The sequence below is a fragment of the Microtus pennsylvanicus genome, chromosome 9 (genome assembly GCF_037038515.1).
Source record: "Microtus pennsylvanicus isolate mMicPen1 chromosome 9, mMicPen1.hap1, whole genome shotgun sequence".
In the NCBI taxonomy this organism is placed as follows: Eukaryota; Metazoa; Chordata; class Mammalia; order Rodentia; family Cricetidae; genus Microtus; species Microtus pennsylvanicus.
Window position 1 is genome coordinate 52,527,285 of NC_134587.1, and position 23,442 is coordinate 52,550,726.

Consider the following 23,442-nt stretch of genomic DNA (forward strand, 5'->3'; position numbering starts at 1 on the left):
GTTGTGTGGAACAATTTGAGGAGTATTGGTATTCTTTAAAAGTCTTGTACAATTCTGAGCTGAAACCATCTGGTCCTGGGCTTTTTTTTTTTTTTTGGTTGGGAGACTTTTGATGACTGTTTCTATTTCTTCAGCAGTTGTAGGTCTGTTTAATTTGCTTATCTGGTCTTGATTTAATTTTGGCAAGTGATATTTATCCAGAAAGTTGTCCATTTCCTCTAAGCTTTCCAATTTTGTGGAGTACACGCTTTTGAAATATGACCTGATGAAATATTTCCTCCGTGTCTGTTGTTATGTCCCCCTTTTCATTTCTGATTTTGTTAATTTGGATATTCTCTCCTCTCGGTCGTTTGGTTAGTTTGGATAAAGGCTCATCTATTTTGTTGATTTTCTCAAAGAACTAACTCTCTGTTTCATTCATTCTTTGTATTGTTTTCTTTGTATCTATTTTATTGATTTCAGCTCTCAATTTGATTATTTTCTGCCCTCTATTTCTCTTGGGTGAGTTTGCTTCTTTTTGTTCTAAAGTTTTCAAATGTTCTGTTAATTCATTAGTGTGGGATTTTTCCAGTTTCTTTATGTAGGTGTTTAGTGCTATGAACTTTCCTCTTAACACTGCTTTCATTGTGTCCCATGAATTTGGGTATGATGTGTGGTCATTTTCATTGAATTTTAGTAAGTCTTTAGTTTCTCCCTTTATTTCTTCCTTGACCCATTGATGATTCAGGTGAGCATGGTTTAATTTCCTTGTGTTTGTGGGTTTTCTGGAATTAGTATTGCTGTTGAATCCTAGTTTCAAACCATGGTGATCTGATAAGATACATGGGTTAGTACAATTTTTTTTATATTTGTTGAGGTTTGTTTTGTTACTGAGCATGTGGTCAATTTTTGAGAAGGTTCCATGAGGTTCTGAGAAGAAGGTATATTCTTTTATGTTTGGATGGAATATTCCTTAGACGTATGCTAAGTCCATTTGTGTCATAACATCTGTCAGTTCCCTTATTTCACTGTAAATTTTTGTCTTACTAACCTGTCCAGTGGTGAGAGTGGAGTGTTGAAGTCTTTCACTATTAATGTGTGGGGTTTAATGTATGATTTAAGCTTTAGAAGTATTTCTTTTACATATGAGGGTACCCTTGTATTTGGGGCATAGATGTTCTATATTGAGATTTCCTCTTGATGGATTATTCCTATGACTAATATTAAATCACCTTCTTTGTCTCTTTTGATTGATTTTAGTTTGAAGTCTATTTTGTTAGATATTAGGATAGCTACACCCGCTTGTTTCTTAAGTCCATTTGATTTGAAAGTTTTTTTCTCAACCTTTTACTCTGAGGTGATGTCTGTCTTTGAGGTTGAGATGTGTTTCTTAAATGAAAAACAAAGATAGATTTGGGGGCTGGAGAGATGTCTCAGCAGTTAAGAGCACTGCCTGCTCTTCCAAAGGTCCTGAGTTCAATTCTCAGCAACCTTATGGCTGCTCACAACCATCTGTAATGAGATCTGGTGCTCTCTTCTGGCCTGAAGGCAAACATACAGACAGAATACTGAGAATAATGTACACATAATAAATAAATAAATAAATCTTTTAAAAAAATAGATTCTGTTTTTATATCCAATCTGCTAGCCTGTATCTTTTTATAAGTGCATTGAGCCCATTTATATTAAAGGATAGTAATGACCAGTGATTGCTATCTCTTGTTAATTTAGTTTTCGTTGTTGGTGATGTTGATTTGTGTGTTTTTCCTTTCTTTGGGGTTTGCTGCTGTGAGATCATCAATTGTTTGTGTTTTTGTTGAGGTAGCCAACTTCCTTGGGTTGGAGTTTTCCCTCTAGTATTTGTGCAGGGCTGGGTTTGTGGCTAGATATTGGTTAAATCTAGTTTTGTCATGGAATATATTATTTTGTAATTCTATGGGGATTGAAAGTTTTGCTTAATACAATAGTCTGGGCTGAGTAACCAGATCCAGAGTCAGCCATCTCCACCAGAACAAATACAGGGAAGTAAGCAGTGAGCAAGTGAGAAGAACCAGAGACTGCTGAGGATCCGGAGATGAATCTTGGACCTTCAAGAGAGTAGACCTAACCCAGGATTCCAGTGGGTCTGGGCATGAGTCTAGGACCTCCCAGGAACTAGGCCTGAGTCAGAATCTCTGCCAGACTGGGTGTGAGTGGACCTGGGACCTCCAAGGGAATAGGCAGGAACCAGAGATCTCGGCAGGGCCAGGCATGAGTCTGGATCCTCAGAGGGAGTAGGCCTGAGCCAGAACTTCTGTGAATCCAGGCATTGGTCTGGGACATCAAAGGGAATAGGCAGGAACCTGGAACCTCTGCAGTCTGAGCGTGAGTCTGAGAACTCTGAGGGAGTAAGCAGGTCCTCTGCAGGTCCAGGTGCACCCAAGCCTGGGACCTCTGAGGCAGTAGACCAGAGCCAGAAACCTTTCCAGGTCCAACTCCAACCCAGGGACTTCTGCAGGAAGGAATCCAGACCAGGATTTACAGAAACAGGGCAAAGTCAGCAACCTAGGTCAAAGTAGGCCAGAGACAGCAAACTCCAAGGGAGCAGAGCAAAGCACAGGAGCACTGAGCTATCTACAGGAACAGGAATAACCAACTGGGTAACTAGAACTGTGACAATGACTGTACTATGAGGAACAACCCAAATTCATGGGACACAATGAAAGCAGTGTTAAGAGGAAAGTTCATAGCACTAAACACCTACATAAAGAAGCTGGAAAAATTCCTTGCTAGTGAATTAACAGAACATTTAAAATCTTTAGAACAAAAGAAGCAAACTCACCCAAGAGAACTAGACGGCAGGAAATAATCAAACTGGAGGCTGAAATCAACAAAATAGACACAAAGAAAACAATACAAAAAATCAATGAGACAAAGAGTTGGTTCTTCGAGAAAATCAACAAAATAAACAAACCTTTATCCAAAATAACCAAAAGGAAGAGAGAAAGTGGGAAGTACACTTGAATGCATTGGCACAGGAGACCACTTCCTAAATATAATACCAGCAGCACAGACACTAAGAGAAACAATTAATAAACGGGACCTCCTAAAACTGAGAAGCTTCTGTAAAGAAAAGGACACAGTCAACAAGACAAAATGACAGCCTATAGAATAGAAAAAGATCTTCACTAACCCCACATCAGACAGAGGTCTGATCTCCAAAATATACAAGGAACTCAAGAATTTGGTCACCAAAAGAACACACAATCCAATAAAAAAAAAATGGAGTACAGACCTAAACAGAGAACTCTCAACAGAGGAATCTAATATGGCTGAAAGACACTTAAGGAAATGTTCAACATCTTTAGTCATCAGAGATTTGCAAATCAAAACAACTCTGAGATTCCATCTTATACCTGTAAGAATGGCCAAGATCAAAAACACTGATGACAACTTATGTTGGAGAGGTTGTGGGGAAAAGGGAAATACTTCTGCATTGCTGGTGGGAATGCAAGCTGGTACTACCCTTTTGGATGTCAGTGTGGCGATTTCTTAGAAAATTAGGAAACAACCTTCCTCAAGACCCAGTAATATCACTTTTGGGTATATATCTAAAGGATGCTCAATTGTGCCACAAGGACATGTGCTCAACTATGTTCATAGCAGCTTTGTTTGTCATAGCCAGAACCTGGAAACAACCTAAATGTTCCTTGACCAACAAATGGATAAGGAAAATGTGGTACATTTACACAATGGAGTACTACACAGCAGAAAAAAACCCCCGACATCTTGAATTTTGCGGGAAAATGGATGGAGCTAGAAAGCATTATTTTGAGTGAGGTAACCCAGATACAGAAAGACAATTATCACATGTACTCACTTTGACATTTAAACATAAAGCAAGGAAAACCAGCCCACAAACCACAATCCCAGAGAACTTAGACAACATTGAGGACCCTAAGAGAGACTTACATAGATCTAATCTACATGGGAAGTAGAAAGTAGAAAAAGACAAGATCTCATTAGTAAATTGGGAGCATGGGGACCTTGGGGGAAGGTTGAAGGGAGGAGGGGAGAGGCAGGGAGGGGAGCAGAGAAAAATGTACCTCTCAATAAAAATCAATTAAAAAAAGTCTGGGATGGCATATGTTGTACTCTTTTACTCTTTGTTGAGTTTATGGTTAACACAGGCACAGAACATGAGCCTTTGCTGAACCCAGGTAAGATCTCCATCCTCACTTTTGTTTTTTTAAAATATATATACATGATCTATGTGTTGGGGTGTGTGTGTGTGTGTGTGTGTGTGTGTGTGTGAGAGAGAGAGAGAGAGAGAGAGAGAGAGAGAGAAAGAGAGAGAGAGAGAGAGAGAGCATATGAATATCTATAAATATCTATCTGCCAGGGAACATAATTAGCCTTTTCAAAACACAAAGCAAATTGTATGTACTTCTGTGCTCCCATGAAACTGATCCTGGGCTGAAAAGGAACACAGAGACTTCCTCTGGTATCTTAATGAAACTCTGAACCTGGACATATACCCATGGTGTCCTGCCACTCCGGCTACATGACCTTACCACCTTAAACCTTACTAAGAAATAAATTCCCAAAGCAGAATTAACCCACCACCATGTCCCTGTTTGTGTTTGTTTTGAAACTTTGTGTGTATGTGAATGCAGACATGTATGATGTGCCTTGGCATGTCTATGGAGACAGGTCAGAAGGACCTTAATAGAGACTGGAGTGTTTCTCGTTGCCACTGGCCTGAAAACTTTGGGGATTCTCCTGCTTGCTTTCCACTCTACTGTAAGAGCACTGGGTCATAGACACAGCCCTGCTGGACCTGGCTTTGCATGTGCTCTGGGGATCTGACCTCAGGACCTTATTTTTGCACAGCAAACACTTTTATTTACTATCTGACCCTTTCCTGGTTTTTTTTTAGGTCTCTATTTCCAAAGGTAGCTAAGGGGTCCCATGTCATATAAATGATTCTTCTTCTTCTTCTTCTTCTTCTTCTTCTTCTTCTTCTTCTTCTTCTTCTTCTTCTTCTTCTTCTTCTTCTTCTTCTTCGTCTTCTTTTTTGAGACAGGGTTTCTCTGTTTGGCAGCCCTGGCTGTCCTGGAACTCACAGAGACTCACCTGCCTCTCCTAGGTATCTTCTTCTATTGCTCTCTGTCTTATTCCTTTAAGACAGGGTCTCTCACTGAACTTGATCTATTCATCTCATCCAGGCTGGCCAGCCAGTAAGCTCTCAAGGATCTGCCAGCCTCTGCCTTCTAACGCTGTGGTAAGATGCACATGCAGCCAAGCCTAGTCTTTTTCCTTGGGTATTATGGATTTGAACTCGTATCCTCAGGTCCTCATAGCAGCATAGCAGTGTTTACTCACTGAGCCCCCTCTTCCCTCCCTATCCTATTCATAAATAGTTCCTTCTCCTGGACTGTAAATTTCATGAGAGGAGTCTGTATTTTTTCATTCCCAGATCCCTCAACTCCAATTGTTATGCCATCAGAAAACCCTCAGGAGAAATGGGCAGAAGTGATACATCCTGAGGACAATGGTCCTCAGAATAAATAAATAAATAAATTCATTTTAACTTAGATGTAACTTAAAAACCTTGCCTTTCTTCCTGCGCAGCTGAGATAAGCAGCAGAGGTTTGGTTTCAGTGTCAACTTAAGAGGAAAGACAAGGGACTAGAGAGATGACTCAGCAGTTAAGAGCACTTGCTATTCTTCCAGAGAACCTGGGTTCAATTCCCAGCACCCATGCTCACAACAGCCTGTAACTTCAGCCAGGGAATCTGGCATCTTCCTTTAGATTCTCTGGGCACCTGCCTACACACAAACATATCCCATATGGGCACATATAAAAACACACAACTAAAAATAAAATGAATCTTCTAAAAAGACAATTATTTTTCTCACCTATTTCTTTTTGTGGGGGTGCTGGATTCCTGGGGCTTTGTTAAGCCCAGGAAAGATATCCCCAGGAACTGCCAATTGGGCCCCGACCATGCCTCCCTTATACCGTCTGTCTGGAGTTTTATCCTGTCTGCTATGTCTGATCCTAACTCTTTGCCTCCACACTTGAAAAATACCTTTCTCTGTCCTTCGTTTTTTAAACATTTTCTCTATGTGTCTATGTTTCTGTGTGTGAGAGTGAGCATGTCGTAGAGTCAGAGGTAAACCTGGGAGAGTCAGAGGTAAACCTGGGAGAGTCTGTCTCTAGCTTGTCACTGCACACCCCAGGAACCTGGGAGAGTCTGTCTCTAGCTTGTCACTGCACACCCCAGGAACCTGGGAGAGTCTGTCCCTAGCTTGTCACTGCACACCCCAGGACAGCTGGCTTGAGAGCTCCCAGTTACTCTCCTGTCTCAACTTCCCATTCTGCTGTAGGAGCACTGGGATTATAACTCAGTGCTACCATTACCTGGACTCTGGGGTTTGAACTCAGGTCCTCATGCTTACACAGCAAGCGCTCTACCACCGACTGAGAGGTACCTCAGCCCCGGTGTACCTTTGTTTTCCAGAGAGCACTGCCTCTCAGGAGGAAGAGCCCTGTCTCCACCCAGCCTGGAGCCTTTGACTTCCCAGCAGGCTGTCTTGTGTTGGGATACCCTCCTCCCCCAGACCTAAAGAGGGGGCTTGACTTTCTTCCTGAAGGGCTCTGCTAGCTAGGCTAGGTTGGATTCTGTAGCAGTTTCCACCAAACTCCCAAGCTGACTGCAGATATTTGTGCTGTCAACAGAATTGCAGAAAATGCAATTCGTGTTGTTAATGAGCAGCTTGTTTGGGTAAACAAACCAGGTGAGGTGAAAAAAGTGATGCTCTCCAGCAGGAAATGCAGGCAAGCATTAGCCAGATGGAGAGTCACAAGTTCTATGCATTTCCTACTCTACAGGCTTCAGGTGGTGGGAAGGGGCATTCCTGTAGTGTGTGAGCTGGGACTGGGCACACCTCCTGTCTGACCTGGCACTGCTTTTCTAGAAATAAGAGCCCTCTTCTCCCCAGGGACACCCTGATTTTGGCTGACCTGGCACTGCTTTTTTAGAAATAAGAGCCCTCTTCTCTCCAGGGACACCCTGATTCTGGCTCCGTCACTCTTTCCCCTGCCCAGCCTTCACTTCACTTATGATCAGTCTTCACAGTACTGTGCAAGGTGTGTATAACAACTGGGGAAACTGAGGCTTAAAGATGACGAAGAGGCTTGCTCAAAATCAGCATGGTGGATTTGAATTAAGATCAGCCTAATTCTTAATACCAAATTACATCGGTATTGTACAGTCTTTAGCCCTTATATCTGCCTTCAAGTCCACGTAATGGAGGTGCCAGTGGCTGCTGTTCATGACCTCCTCTTTCAGACTGTGATTTTGAGGAATGTTTGGACTTCCCCCACAGAAGGATTCCTTGCCTGACTGATCAGGATAATATAACTTTCTAGAAATATACACAACAACTCTATGTTGTGTGTGTGTCCGTAGGCAAAGTGCACATGTGAACTAACACATGCTTATGCTTGGAGAACCAGCAACATAGAGGTATCCACAGTCATCTCCTAATAAGCTGACTATACAGTATACACAGTTAACTGCTATCACCCAGGATAATAACACACACGTACAGCGATGAGGTGACATTGTACAAACACGACTGACTTGGGTAACTGTGATGGTTAAGTTTGTTACCTGCAGACAGAGCCAGGAAAAGAGAGGCTCTGTCTCAAGGCCACACGTGTTTCTGGCTCTCAGTCCACATTGTTCAAGGAAAAGGGAAAATACATCACATTCATATGTTTTAGTGCCATGAGTTACTTCCTCCTTAGATTCAAGGCTGGAGAGTCCATTATATTGTCATTAGTCACATAATCAGAAATTGGGCTTTGGCTACCCAGAGCACTTGTGCTTGTCCCTCTCTAGTGTCAGCGTGCATTTTGCCCTAGAAACAGAACTCAGCTTTTCTGACTGTATTAGAACAGCACTAGGTGGAGAGGCTTGCTGTGAATGCAGTTATTGAGCCTTTAGGACTTCCTTACTGTAAGAAAACTCAGGCTTGATATATCCCAGGGTTTGAACTTTCTGGTCCTGAGCTCTGGCTATTTAACCATTAGATTATCCAGATTGTTCTACTTTTCCTGTTTCTGAGCAATATCACTTTTTTTTTTTTTTTGATTTTTCGAGACAGGGTTTCTCTGTGGTTTTGGAGCCTGTCCTGGAACTAGCTCTTGTAGACCAGGCTGGTTTGGAACTCACAGAGATCCATCTGTCTCTGCCTCCCGAGTGCTGGGATTAAAGGCGTGCACCACCACCGCCCGGCTTCACTTTTTTTTTTTTTTGAGATAGAGTTTTGATAGCCTGGGGTGACCTTAAACTCTGTGATCATCCTACCTCACCCTCCCAAGAGCTGGAATTACAGGTGTGCACCACCTTGCCCTGGCTATCTCCCAGCTCTCCAGGGGCTACATCTGCCTTGTGATGCCTTAGAGATCATATCATTGTCTTTGGTTTCTCTAAAACCTTACAGGGGAGGTGCTTCTTGTTAACAGCTGAAAAGATGGATGCCTGGGAACTGGGAAGAGACTTGCCCCAGGTTCCCCAGCTCCCATGCGGCAGGTGTGGGTGAAGGAAGGGAGCTTGTTTTCCACTCTGCTACACTGTCACCCAGCTAGTGACACAAACTCAGCGGCAGAGGGGCATCACATACAATGTCTTTGTGAAGTTCAGATCTTTGCTGAGAAACTTGGCTCCTCTCAAGGAGGTGGAATTCTTTCCTCTGAATGAAGCAATTATGTTCAAAAAGCAAAAAATAATTTATGCATATTAGCTAATGAGGATGTTGTTCAGGATATTTTTAGCTGAAGAGGGAGGGAGGAAAGGGAGGGAGAGAGAGTGAAGGGGAAGAGGAAGAGGGAGAGGGAATGAGAATATGAAATTTGAAAGCTGGGTATAAATTACTCCGGAAGGCGTGGCTTGGGAGTCAGATAGTCCTCAGCATAGGAGCTAGTTCTTAGCACTTTTGGCTGCATGTGAGAGGTAGGGGCACATTACATCCTTCCCTAAAGTGTGTGCCAATATGGACATGGTACCAGCCTTCTGAGGATATTGTAAAAAACTGAAAGTAGCTCTTCTGTGGACATCCAGAGGTGATTTGTAAAAACAGGTTACTATTCATTAGACTTGGAAACGCTGAAAAATCATGCAAATCAAAAGGCTCAAATCTTTACTCCCACTTTAAGGGTTCTGAGAAACTTCCTGGAGTATGCAGACCTAAAAATGTACCATGTTTCTGAATGATGACACTTTTCAGAAACAACTTCTTTGTGAGTTTGAGGCCAAACTGGTCTACGGATCTAGTTCTGGGACAGCCAGAACTACACAGAGAAACCCTGTCTCAAAAACCAAAGCAAAAACAAAAAACACAACAGCAATAACAACAAAAGAAGCAGCAGCAGCAGTAACTTGTAGGTGCTAAGGAGATGGTTCTGTCAGTAAAATGCTTGCTGGATGAGCCTGAAGACCCGAGTTTGATTCACAGCATTTGTGTAAAAAAGTTGGTATGTCAGTGTGTTGTGAAATATTAGTTTAAGGTGTGTTACATTTGTATATGCTGTGGAATATTTGTTCAATGATGCAAAGATGTATTGGATCCTTTTATATTGCATTTGTTTAACTCTGTAAATCTGTGTTACTTTGCCTGTCTTAAACTTACCCGGTTGATCTAATAAATAGCAAGGCAGGAGAGAGAAATAGGTGGGGTTGGTATGTAGAGAGAAAAAAAATAGAAGGAGAAATCTAGGAAGAAAAGAGCAAGGAGCAAGAAGAAGAGAGGAGGACTCTAGGGGTCAGCCACCCAGCCATCCAGGGAACTACAGAGTAAGAAGGGAATATATATGTATATAAAGAAAGGTAAAAAGCCCAGAGGCAAAGCCTAGGTAAAGAGAAACGGGATAATTTAAGTTAGAAAAACTGGCTAGACACAAGCCAAGCTAAGGCTGGGCATTCATAAAAGAGACTAAGAATCTGTGTATTTATTTGGGATCTGGGTGGCAGGCCATCAAAGAATAAAGCAGCAACAACAACAACAACAAAAAACAACTACAACAATGCATACCTATAATCCCAGCATTGGGAAGTGGGAGATAGGAAGATCCCTCCGGCTTGCTGGTCAGCAAGTCCAGCTGAGTTGGTGAGCTCCATGTTCATGAGAAACTCTGTCTCGAAACTAAGGTGGAGGACAATTGAGGGAGACAACTAACATCCATTTCTAGCCTCCATATGCACACATAACAGCCCATACATACACATACAAGCACACACACACATACCACACAAAGAAGCAATGCATGTCAATTTAGAGACAAAGGGATATCTGGGCATGCTAGTGTATTGATGACTCAAAAAGACCACTGAATTTTTGCTGCATATGCAAGCAGAGTGGTGTTGACATTAAAAGTTTAAATGTAGATTTTCTGCTCATTGAACTATTCAGGTGAACAGAAAACCCAAGATGCACCATTTACAAAATGGAAGATGACCAGTTACAAGATGGAAGAGTCTTGCCTAAATCATTATGTTCATTGGATAGAAATGGAAACAGCTTTAAGTCGGGGGGTTCTAGAACACTTGACAAATATATCAATCACCAAAGTAAGTTGAGGAATGTCAAGTCTGGCTGGGAAGGCTACTTATATCCAACTCTAGGGCTGCAGAGAGCACAATGTGGAAGAAAGAATGTCAGATAGAAAACAGCAGTGCCCAGAGATCTAGGGTCAGAGGCAAGGAGGGAGCAAGACCAAGAATTCAGGGGTCCTCTTACAAGGTGTTCAATGTGAGCTATCAGACAAAAGTAAGGTAACCAAAGGGGCCACACCAGGCCAGCTCCTGTGCTGTGTCTAATTCAGAAAACTTTCCCCAGCACAAAGTATAAGGTATCAGACACACAGTAAACCTATGTTTGCTGACTGACCTGGCAGGGAGAAGAATAGGCCTGTGCAGGGAACGAGAAAGTAGCCCAGCATAGGGTCAGGCACATAGGGAATTGGTAAGTGGATGAATGTTTTTTGACAGTTGACCAGCTATCTCTAGCTTTTCTTAGATTTGGTTTTTACTTGTTGGTTGGTTGTTAATAAGAGAATATATAGCCACCACCACTGTAGTAATATATTTAATTTTCATAGTGACTCACTGAAAAAGGTACTGTTGTTCCCACTTTACAAATGACAGAGCTGAGTTAGAGAATGCTTAACAGTTTTTCTAAGATTCTACATAGAACCAGGATGTTTGACTCCAAAACTATCCTCTTAGTTTCTCTAATAGCATTCAGTATAAATGGCTAAGCAGTTGAAAACACTGCCAGGAAATTATATGTGCTATTTATTCTGTATATATGTATATCTATATATACATGCATATGTCAATACACACTTCTCTCTCTCTCTCTCTCTCTCTCTCTCTCTCTCTCTCTCTCTCTCTCTCACACACACACACACACACACACACACACACGACTGAACACAGTTTCACATGACTAAGCATAGGCTCTCCCACTTTCTCTCTCTCTCTCTCTCTCTCTCTCTCTCTCTCTCTCTCTCTCTCTCTCTCTCTTTCCTTTTGGTCTCACTGTGTAACTTTGGCCTGAACTCACACACAGCCTGTGTGGATCAGCTGGCCTTCAACTCAGATTTGCCTGCTTCTTTCTTTAGAGTACTGAGATTAAAAGTGTGAGCCACCACCAGAATTGCTTTCTTTTAAATGACAAGTAGAAGTTGCTTGAGTTTTTCTCTTTTGTTTCCTTTCCTTTCCTTTCTCTCTCTCTCTCTCTCTCTCTCTCTCTCTCTCTCTCTCTCTCTTTCTTTTCCTTTTTATGTGGCCAGAAGGGTGCCACCTTCTCTCCAGCCCTATCATTGGTGAGATATTATGGTTGACTATATTATCTTGTAAAGATGGCTTACATCTTTTCAACTACTCAATAACAAAGGAGAGCTGTAACCTTGCTTTAAAGGTGAAGCTGCTGCTACTGTGCTTGACTTGACTGGCTTTTGAGATTCAAAAGCCATCTGGGTGTGATAGCACCTTTAACCCCTGCTCTGAAACCAGAGACAGGCAGATCTTTGTGAGTATGAGGCTAGCCTGGTCTATATCACAAGTTCTAGGGTAGTCAGAGCTACATAGAGCAACCTTGTATAATAGAAATAGGTAAGTACATAAATAAATGAATGATAAAGTTTCCTACTCTAGGCTGGCAATGACTCAGCAGACGAGGTGCTTACACCAAGCCTGATGACCTGAGCTGAATTCCTGGGACCCACATAGTAAAAGGAGAGCACTGACTTCTTTCTACAAGTGTTCTCAGATTTCCACAAATGTGCTATGACATGCATGCCTCCCCCTCCCACTTAATCCTCACCCAACAAATAAATACAAAAGGAAAAGAAAGTCACCACTTTACACTTGATGCAAAACATTTACTCATGATGACAAAAGATGTAAACATAAGATCTAAAACAACACAATTCTCAGAAGAAAACAGGGAGAAACTCCATGACACTAGATTTGGCAATGATTTATTGAACATGACTACAAAGGCACAGACAAGAAAAGAAAAAATAAATTAGACATCAAATTTTTAAAAATAAAGTTGTTTTTTTTTCCACAAAGGACCCTGTTAAAAAGTCAACATAGAATGAGAGAAAATACTTGCAAGGCATATATCTTGTAAGAGGTTCATATTAAGAACAGAAAAACTGCTTACAGCTCAAACACACAACGAAATAGAACTGGAGATGTAGCTCAGTTGGTAGAGTACTTGGCATTTTATGCATGGTAGCACGTTCAGGCCTTGTGTTTGACCCTAGCACCACATAAGTCACACATGATTGCAGCCTCCTAGAACTAGGGAGGTGGAAGGTGGGAATCATGAGGCAGGCAGATATCTGAGCTTGACGCCAGCCTGGGCCAGACTCAGAAAAATGAAATGGACAAAAACAACTCAGAACAATCTTATTTACAAATGAGTAAAAGATTTGAATAGTCATTTATTTCTCCAAAGAAAATATATATACAAATGGCCAATAAATACAACATTACTAGTGCGGACAATGTAAATTAAACTTACAATAAGGTACCCAATTCACACCCTCTAGGAAACTCACACATACAAAATAGGAATGACAAGGACTGGAGAGATGTGAAGACATTCAAACTTTGGTGCAGTGAGGGTTGAGTATACTGCTAAATGGTTCAGCTGTTATGGAAAACAGTATGGTACTTTCTCAAAATGTTAAAAATAGAATTATCTTATTATCCAGACATTTCACTTCTGGGATATAACCAAAACAACTGATGACAGAGTACACAGACTGATTCATGAATAAATACAATGAGATATATGAACACAATGAAATCATATTCAGCTTTAAGAAAGGACATGCTGACCCGTGCTTCAAGATAAATGAACCTTGAAGACACTGTGCTAAGTGAAACACACCAATCACTTACTTAAACTTACAGAAGAAAGGACTGGGTCATAAAGGTACAGAGTAGAAAAGTGTCACCTGGGGCAGCAGGAAGAAAAGAAGTGAGTGGAGGTGGAATTAATGTTTTGTTTATTTGGTAGAGTTTCAGTGTAGGGAGGTGAAAACAGTTCTTGAGATGGGGTACTGATGTTTGCATCAGGGCAAAAGCACCAAACAATACTGAATGACACATTAAAAATGATTAAGTTAGTCAATTTTATGGTATCTATATCTTACCACATTTACAAAAGCATAAAAGAAACAAACAAATGCACTAATTTGTGTGTGTGTGTGTATGTGTGTGTGTGAGGAGGCATGTGTAGACATCAGCAGACAACTTGGCAGGAGTCAGTTCTCCCCTTCTACTGTGTTTCTTCTACTCTGTGGGGGTCTGGTGAATAAAACTTAGTTGTCAGGCTTTGCTGTAGGTGTTTTGAAACAGAGTCTCATGTCTCCTAGGAGAACAGATGTGTGCTACCACACCCACTTTATGTGGTATGCATGTGTATGCGGAAGTCAGAGGACAACTTTTGGGAACTGGTTTTCATTACACCAGGAGTTCTGGGGTTCAAACCTAGGTTAGGCTTCCGAGGTAAGCACTAAGCCCAAACTTAAGGAAAGCAGTTTCTAAATCTTGTCCTATGACTTGTTGTTCTTAGTAGAAGTGCCTCAAAATGAGGGCTTTGAAACCATTTATTTACACATTCAATAAATATGTATTGGACACTGCATGCATGCTGAGATTGGTACTCAATGTTGAGATCTAGATATTGATAAACCTGGTGGGGTTCTTGTCTTTACCAATTGGAAAAATTAGTAAACTTGCATTCCTCTTGGCTGAATAACAAATACCCAGCAAGAAGTTCATATCTTTCACTATTTCATCTTCACAAGATGGGAATCATCACCCTTGTTATAGAAGAAATCAAGGTTCAGAGAATTCAAGCAACTTCTTCCAAGTTCACTCAACTAGCATCCTGTGTTTGCATCCCTCCCAAGTCTGTTCTCTAGCTATTGGTACAGCCTGTCTACATTCTCCTTTTAGGAGAGTCACAGTGGATTTGGCTAAACATGAAAGATAAAGAAATTCTAAAATTTAAGAAACCTATTTAAGGGACTGGAGAGATGACTTAAGGGGTTAAGAGCACTGACTGCTCTTCCAGAGGACACAGGTTCAATTTCCAGCACTCATATGGCTGCTCACATCTATCTGTAACTCCAAGATCTGACACCCTCAAACAGACATATGTGCAGGCAAAACACCAATGCACAGAAAATAAAAGTAAACAAGTTAAAAAGAAATATATTTAAGTCTTCATAATTCTGCATATTGCAAGCTCCTTTTGTGGGAAGGGGAGCAGCACCCCTATTAATGAGCTGTGGATTCTTTCTGCAGAATATAAGCACAACACCCAAGAGAATTGAAAACATATGTCCACACAAAACTGTGTACACAAATGTTCACAGTAGCATTAATTACCCATAATACCCAAAAAGAGAAAACAACCCAAATGTCCAGCTACAATATGTGGATCAACAAAATGTTTCACAGCCAGCCAAAAGACATTATTTGACAACCAACAATTACTTATCCATGCAATGACACAGATGGACCTTGAAAACCTTACATGAAGTTCAAGAGGCAAGTCATAAAGGACAAACATTGTATGATTCTACCTCTACAATGTGCCTAGAATACCCGTCCATAGAGGCAAGATATAGACTCTTGGTTGCCAGATTGGGAGGGGAGTGACTGCTAGTGTGGGTGGGGTTTCTTTGGGTGGGTAGGGAAATTGTTCCAGGATTAGTAGTGGTGATGAGATTAAACTAAAACCACTGATGTGCACATTTTCACGCGATGGTTTTATTTTCTGAGTCTCAATCTGTAACCCAGTCTGGCCTCAGACTTGTGGCATTCTCTGGCTTCCTCAGCTCAAGTTCTGGAACTACAGGTGTTGGCCACCATGCCCAGCTTAAAATCATATATTTTACGATGCATCAACCACATCAGATTTAAGAAAAAAATAACGTATCTGAAACAAGAGATCACAGACTCCTGACTCATAGAACATTTATTCTGCCATTTAATACTGTATAATTAGGGTGCATGGTAGCTATGTGGAGGCCCTCTGCTAACACAGCTACCTAAGTCCTCAGCAGAAAAACGAATAGGCAAGGTTCTTTGAGGCAAAGCATGGATACTCTGGTGTATGGGAACATCAGTACAGGAGGAATCACACCCTATTGTGACTTTTTATCTGTTCTATTCACCTAGTGAGCCTATTTTAACAACAGTCTGGGTGGCAAAGTTTCCAGTCCTCTTCTCGCTGGAAGATTTCAGTTATAACAATCATTATATCATGGACTTGGCAGGGAGATCTCATTTTATTTGAATGACACCAGATAAAAGAATTATAGAAAATGGTGAGACACTGAATTGTAGAATTTTAGAAATAAAAATCACTTTGGGAAGAGACCCTGGCTTGATCTTTTGAGTGTGGGGAAAGAACCTGGAGAAAGTCAGTGTCTTGTCCAAGGTCACAAAAACAAGAACCACAAACACTGGCAATCTTGCAGTATCTGCCTCCCTTTGTGTTTTGAAAATTCTGCTCCTGTTTTCAGCTGTGCACATGACTGTCTGGAATAAAGACCACATTTCCCAGTAAGATGAGGCTTTGTGACTAAGCTCTGGGCTGAGGGACAAACATGGAAGTGGTGTGAGCAGCTCTGGGAAGTATGTCTGCAGGTCAGAATTTGGGGTGGGTATGTTGTTCTTTCTTCTGTGTTGCCGGGTGATAGCTCAAGTTCAAGTAGCCAGCCTGGATGATAAGATGAAAGATATGTTTGTAGTCTAAGAGCAGCAAGATGGAATTCTAGAGCACTGATGATAAGGAATCTTAGCTCTGTAATATTCATCTCTACACCTTACATGAAAAAGAAATCAATTTCTACTTTTTGTTTCAGTTACTGTTATTTCTATTCTTTACAGTTGAGTTGAATTGAAACTAACAGAATATAAACTGTAAAGGAGGGTTATGAATTCTGGGATCCTGAACACAAGAATGGAACTATTATTTCTTTGTGTGTGAGCATATATGTCCAAAGGCGTGCATGCATGTGTGTGTGCATATGTGTGGTAGGTTAGAGGGTGACCTCAAATGTCATTCTGCAGGCACCACCCACATTTTTTGAGACATGGTCTCTAATGGCCTAGAAGGTATCCAGCTCTAGGGAATGGCCAAGCTTTCCTCCCCAGCACATTTTACACCTGACATATACTATTTTTGTTGTGGTTTAAACATGGATCCTGCAAGTCACACTGAAGTTCTCATGCTTGCCAAGTAAGCAGTTTGCTAACTGAACTATTCTCCCAATCCTTATTATGCTTATTACTATTAATAACAAATGTCAGGGCGAGGGATATAGCTTGGGAATAGAATGCTTGTAAGTATAAGACTCTGAGTTTATTTCCTAGCAATGCAATCAAGCAAACTAACAAATGAAAATAAACATTAAACTGCGCTTAGAGTTTTGTACATACTAGCTGCCAATAATTTTTGAGTGGTTACTACATGCCAGTCACTTCATACTTTATTGTCACTAATTTAATTCTCATCGTCACTTACTATAGGATATTATTATCACTCTCATTTTACAAAGAACAAAGATATTGAGAGATTCGATAAAACTAGTCCAAGTTCACATATATTGTAAAAGGCAGAAGTGAGATTCAAATCCAGGTAGCCTGGTTCAAGTTCCTGTACCGTTGACTCCTATATCACGAGCTGTCTTATGAATTGAGCACCTCCTCATCCTCTCTACCCGTTTTACAGAGAAGGAAGTGGAAACAGATGATTGCCCAATTATTTGCTTAAATTCACAGGATGCAAACAGCATTACAGGCTAGTCTCCCAACTCCCACTCTGCACTTTCCCCAGACCACCCTGTTGTCCTGAGGCCACCTGGGCAGATACAAAAGCCCCACCTTTTGCCGCCCCTTCCAACACACAACATACACATATACACACACACAACCACCCAGTAGGCACTCAGACATTTTTGTGGCCAGGTTGGCTACAGTCTTCTTTGAAAAGCAGCCAACTTTTGCCCTCCACCAAATAACTTTGTTTTATTTATAGTCTCCTGCACAGAGCTTTTGAACTGACTGCTCCTTCTAGAGAAGATCTTGATAACAGCTGTTCCTTGGAGAGGTTTCATAGCAAACACAGTGAGTAAACATGTGGAGGCCCCGCCTGTCTAGCAGAACACTGCTCCTGGGGGTGTTTATAAGGCGGTGTTGTTGTCTGGGTGCAAAGACTTTGAATTCGAAATGGCAGTTTGGACATTTCATTTATTTTTTTTTTATTTGAAAAAGTTCACCCTTTGACTTTCAACAACCTGAAGGCATAGAAAAAAGGGAGATCTTATTTTTAACAGGAGATAACTTCCAAAGAAGGAGTTTTTCGGCATTGTGTTTTCTTTCCTCCCTGCCTGGCTGAGGGCTATGATGTTACTGTAGTGACGATGAGATACGTGTAAAATGGGAGACACTTTTATGGATGAATAAGGGTTAAAATGGTAGAAGGGATGAATGGCATTTCAAAAGAGGAAATTGAAGGAGGCAAGGAAGACAAAGGAAAAGCCCAGTACCAAAAGGGATCCTGTGAACTTATTGGCATCTTCTGACTTGTGTTCGAGAGTGTCATCCTCAAGAATGAGTAGGTCCGTCATGTGTCTGGAATTATTCAACACTGATGTTGATCTTGGCTTCACTAGTGGTTAGCTGTATCACCTGGGGAATATGCCTCAGTTTCCTCTTTGCAAATTGGGAGGGCACATTCCCAGGAGTATCATGAGAATTGGCATGAACCAGCCTGGGGAATAATGTGCCTAATTCATAAAAGGCATGCACTCCTGCCAACACTAAATGAATCTGTCACTATTTTCTCCTTTGTGGTCCATCCAGGCCTAGAGGATATGGAACTGGGGTTCATGAAAGTGAGTCTTTCGGGGGCCTGGCAGGGACAGGCTCTCAAATATTTTCCCTTTTATTAATTTTTGGCAGGGACTGTTATGATCAGAGGAAGTTTCAGTACTGGGGTCTTCATAATGACCAATAAAGGAAGCAGGGGCCTTTGCTGAGCCACCCCACAGATCCTGTATTACTTTTATTGTGACAAAAGCAATTTAAGGCCAGATGTGGTGGTGCACGCCTTTAATGTCAGATGTGGTGATGGCGCCAGATGTGGTGCATGCCTTTAGTGCCAGCACTCAGGAAGCAGAGGCAGGTGGATCTCTGTGAGTTCCTGGCCAACAAGGACTGGATAGTGATACACTATCTCAAAGCAAAACAAACAAAGAAATCAAAACCACCACCAATTTAGGAAAGGTTTGATTTGACTGGCAGTTTGAGGGTGCAGTATAACATGGTGGGGAAGGCATTGCAGCAGGAGCATGAGGCGGCTGCTCACAAGAAATCCACAGTCAGGGAGCAGAGAGAGACAAAAGCTGCCCTGTAGCTTCCCTTTTCCTTTGAATTCACTCCATGGAATAGAACCATCCTTCTGAATTAAACAAATCTGGGAGCACCCTCATATTCCCAGAGCTTTCTCACTCCACTGATTGGTTGTAGAACCTGGTCTTCCCAGCAAAATAGCTTCCATCTTCACATCAGCTGTGCCTCCTTGCAAACGATCAAGAGCAGGCCTGATGACTGTTAGCAGTTCCTCAGAGTTGGAGGGCTGGGAGGGCCACCGGCCTCACACCAGAGAACTCACCTGCTCCTCTCAGCCATTTGTATACACTGGGCCTCTGGGGGCAGCGTTGGAGTGCACAGACTGTAGTAGACTATAGGAGTTATCTAAAGAAAATTATATATATATATATATATATATATATATATATATATATATATATATCTACGGGAAAGCTATCTCTCACACCAGGGTGGGCACTAGGCCAGTAAGCGACCCTCACTCATGTTTTATAAGTCAGTCCGAAGAACTCATTGGTTCCCCAGGTTGAACTTTGGTGGACTTTTTTACACTGGTTTGTTATTGGGACCTTCTAAGAAGGAGGTAGACATTGGTTTCATGGCCCCAGGGAAGGAATTCTCAAAGTATGATTCTAGATCCTGTCAAGTTGAGAATATTAATCATCACAGGTCCTATAACCTTTCCAGGTGGATTTCCTGTAGGTATGAGTTATAGGTCTGAATAGGAAAGGTTAAGAGAAAACCAGGGCATGAAGTAGATGGTGTGACAGATAAGATCTATATGGAATTCACAGGAAGATATAGGTCTGAGGGGAAACACTGTGTCTATGCCAAAGCTGCTATGTGGGGATAAACAGAACAGAAGATAGAAACAGGCCAGGTTAAGGAGAGAGGAACTTCCTAGAATGTCCTTGCTGGAGGCCAGGAATACCAGGAGAGTTCTGGCTGCTGGATATATCTTATCTTCGTCTAGAAGTTACAGGAAACTTGGAAACCTCAAACTCATCCACAGCACCTGGCAGGCAGCTAGATGGTACCCTGTTTCCTTGGACGGGCAGGCTCTGTTTTCTTTCAAGCTCGTACTGTATGGATGTTTAAAAACTCTTTACAGGGAAACCTCCATGATCCGTAGACTTCTTTTTTCGAAGTCAGGAGACAATAACCCCGAAATCTTACTTAGTGAAAGTGGAGTTGCTGTGGATTCCTGAGTTAAAGCATATGTGAGGGAAGGACAAATGCCTCCCTCAAATTCAGACACCCCAAGTTTTGGCCTGGCAAGAGGACTCCACATTGGCGTGGATAAAGGCTTCTTCAGTAGCCTCAGGGGTCACCATGGAAGTTTCTTCAGGGCGTTTTGTGTGGATTCTGCCAGAGCAATGGGACAGAAATCTCTATGTCTCTTTCTAGTGAAGACCCACGCGAACGGACTACACTTCCCAGTAGCCCTCGCGGCCGGCTGCGCGGACGGGGGGGGGGGGCGGCGGTGTGAGAGACGGTGCGGGTGGCGCGCTCCGAGTACGCGCGCCGGCGACCATGGCGTTCTCTGGGCAGGAGCGAGTACTTTAACCCCGGGAGGCGGCGGCAGCAGCGGCAGCGAGGGAGTCACCCTCGAGCGGGCGGGCTCCTGCTTGAGGAAAGGGAGGAAGGGGCGGAGAGAGCGCCGGAGGGAGGCCGGTCGGCCAGCGAAGCGCCGAGCGGGGCCCGCCGGTCCATGAGGAGGCCCCGGGACCATGGGCTCCAGGATCAAGTGAGTGCTGCCGGGCGGAGCCGGGCCGGGCGCTGGGGAGGTGAGGCCGGGCTCGAGCTGCAGGCCGCGGGCCGCGCTGGGGGACTTGTTGCCGGGACCGGAGGGGCGCCCCGCGTGGACGCGTCAAGCAGGGAGGGGGATGGTTGCCATGGGGATGCGGGAGGCTCAGGGACGGGGTGCGTGCGCGGTGGAGGGTCGCGGGTGATGAGATGTCCTCTCCTCACCTGATAGAGGGAACCGCTGACATGACGAGGAGGCTCCCGCTGTGGGATGTACCCCAGAAAACGGTCGTACAGCTACTGGGAGGAAAGAGGTTTCCGGAATTAAGTTCCCACCTGGGTGTGTTTGGGGGCGATCCTGAGAGTTGGCAGGTTCTGAGAGGTTGAAACTTGACTGCTTGAGGCCTGTAGCCATTACAGAAGTGGTGTGAGGTTCTTAGAAGGGGGGGGGGGGGGCTGGTGGATTTAAGGGCTGGATGGCCTGTAGAGGAAGGCCTTTTCCCATTTCTTCCTCTTGAGTTTCCGCACAAGCAAGGGCTATGAAGGAAGATGTCTTTGGGTTATAACTGAGTACCTGATTTTGAAAAGGTTTTGTAATCCAATCTGGCAATTCCCTCACTCCTTCAATTACTTGGAGTCCCTGTTTGAGGCTTCCTTTTCTGGTGAGATTGTTGATACTTGTAACTTCAGAACCCATTGAAACATTGTTGGCTTCCTCCTAGACTTGGAAGTTGACTTTGGAAAGTGCAGCTTTTATGTGGTCCAATTTGGGTGTGTTACTTTGGACTGTATCTCCTCTCACAGCCAAGACCTCTTCTGGCCACGCCCTTCTCCAGACCCAGATGTTTTATCTCTCTCTAATCATTAGCAAATGTTCACTTTTTCTCTATTGCGTAGGGACATTTACAAAGAAAGTTGACAGCATAGGCTTTTCGAGAAAACAGCATTCACAAGACACCATAAATCTCTTATAGGAAAGTCGGTTAAATGTGTTTATTTCAGCATTTTGAGAATTATACAAGGGAAGTTTGAAAGAGGAAGGGCCTCATGGACAAAAATCTAATAATTATTCAAATATTGCGTCTCATGTTCTGGTGGTGCCCATGCAGTGTGACCCTTGCCCAACTGTTCAGTCTCTTCAGCAATTAGGTTTCTCATTTACCAAAGGTGTCTAGTTTGTGTTTAAAAGCCCTATGACAACTGCTGAATGAAATTAGAAAAGTTTGCTTAGAAAATTAATGTGGCGGTATAAAATGAGTTTTATTTTTATAGAAAAGGGAGGAAGGGGTTAGAACATAACCCAAACAGGAATCTGAGAATCTGGGGAGGTAAAATGATGTGGTCTGTGAACTGTTGGTATTAAAAGGCACTCCAAGCCAAATTCTAGTTCCCAAGTAAGAGCTGTAAACTTGGATGTCAATAGCTCATAGAAATACTTTGCACAGAGTCACCTCAGAGCTGCAGAGAGAGAGAGTAGTGATTACCTTTCTTGTTCCAAAGTTAGAGATTTGCCCAGCTGCATCAAGTGTTCTAGTGAACACTAAAATAGACAAGCAGAAGTTCACTTGACTAGCTGTCATGTGCTCATGCTCTTGACAGGAACACGTTGACAAGTATGTTTCCTAAGCATGTTTTGTGGAATATATCACTGTAGTATGGGAGCATTTGAGTAAAGGAATTTATCAAGGCATGAAATTGCATTAAGTGTGAAATTAGTATGAAGAATATTGATCCTCAAAGTTGACCGCTCAGTGGTTAAAAGAAAAAGAAAAAAGGCCTGGGAAATATGTTAACCCGTGGTGAAATTGAAAGAGTATGAATATAGAAGTTATGAAAAGTAGTTATGATTTACAGTGATTTGTGCCATTCTATCCACAGTTAGGAGTATGGATGGGCAGGTGGTGAGAGAACAGTCAGGTTAGGTCGTTGGAGAAAATGGCCTTGGTTGCTACTGTCCATTCTGTCATGCAGATCAAGGTGTTCAAGGTGTTTACCTGACTGAGGTGGAAGCTGAGTGTGCAGGCCCCACAGGTAAGTAGGTGGATAGGAGAGTGGGGGCAGACTGAGCAATCTCTAGACTCCCCGAAGCAATCTGTATTTTCTTTATCTCTGATACCTTGTGCCATTACAAGGACAGTGTACATCAGATCTAGGTTCAAATTCCAGCCCACCGCCCCACCCCCCACCTTTTTTGTTTTTTTCGAGACAGGGTTTCTCTGTGTAACCATCCTGGCTGTCCTGGAACTCGATTTGTAGACCAGGCTGGCCTTGAATTCACTGAGATCCACTTGCCTACAACCACCTGGCAAGTTCCAACTCTTTTTCTTTTATTTTCTTTTATAAATTTATTTATTTATTAAAGATTTCTGTCTCTTCCCCGCCACCGCCTCCCATTTCCCTCCCCCTCCCCCAATCAAGTCCCCCTCCCTCATCAGCCCAAAGAACAGTCAAGGTTCCCTGCCCTGTGGGAAGTCCAAGGAACCCCCACCTCCATCCAGGTCTAGTAAAGTGAGCATCCAAACTGCCTAGGCTCCCACAAAGCCAGTACGTGCAGTAGGATCAGAAACCCATTGCCATTGTTCTTGAGTTCTTAGTAGTCCTCATTGTCCGCTATGTTCAGCGAGTCCGGTTTTATCCCAGGCTTTTTCAGACCCAGGCCAGCTGGCCTTGGTGAGTTCCCAATAGAACATCCCCATTGTCTCAGTGTGTGGGTGCACCCCTTGCGGTCCTGAGTTCC

General features: G+C 42.7%; 1 protein-coding gene across 14 annotated transcripts in view; it reads left to right on the forward strand.

Moving 5' to 3' along the window:
* The first annotated feature begins 20,419 nt into the window (after window positions 1–20,419).
* Window positions 20,420–23,442, forward strand: part of Dennd1a (DENN domain containing 1A) — a 545,127-nt gene continuing 542,104 nt past the window's right edge. For 11 of the 14 annotated variants that reach the window (XM_075986075.1, XM_075986079.1, XM_075986090.1 and 8 more), the window contains exon 1: window positions 20,452–20,706. In XM_075986075.1, the coding sequence (XP_075842190.1) occupies window positions 20,690–20,706 (17 nt within the window). In that variant the 5' untranslated portion in view covers window positions 20,452–20,689. Of the gene's footprint in view, window positions 20,707–23,442 lie in introns of all 14 variants that reach the window. The other 3 variants (XM_075986076.1, XM_075986082.1, XM_075986085.1) reach the window with 2 other exon arrangements.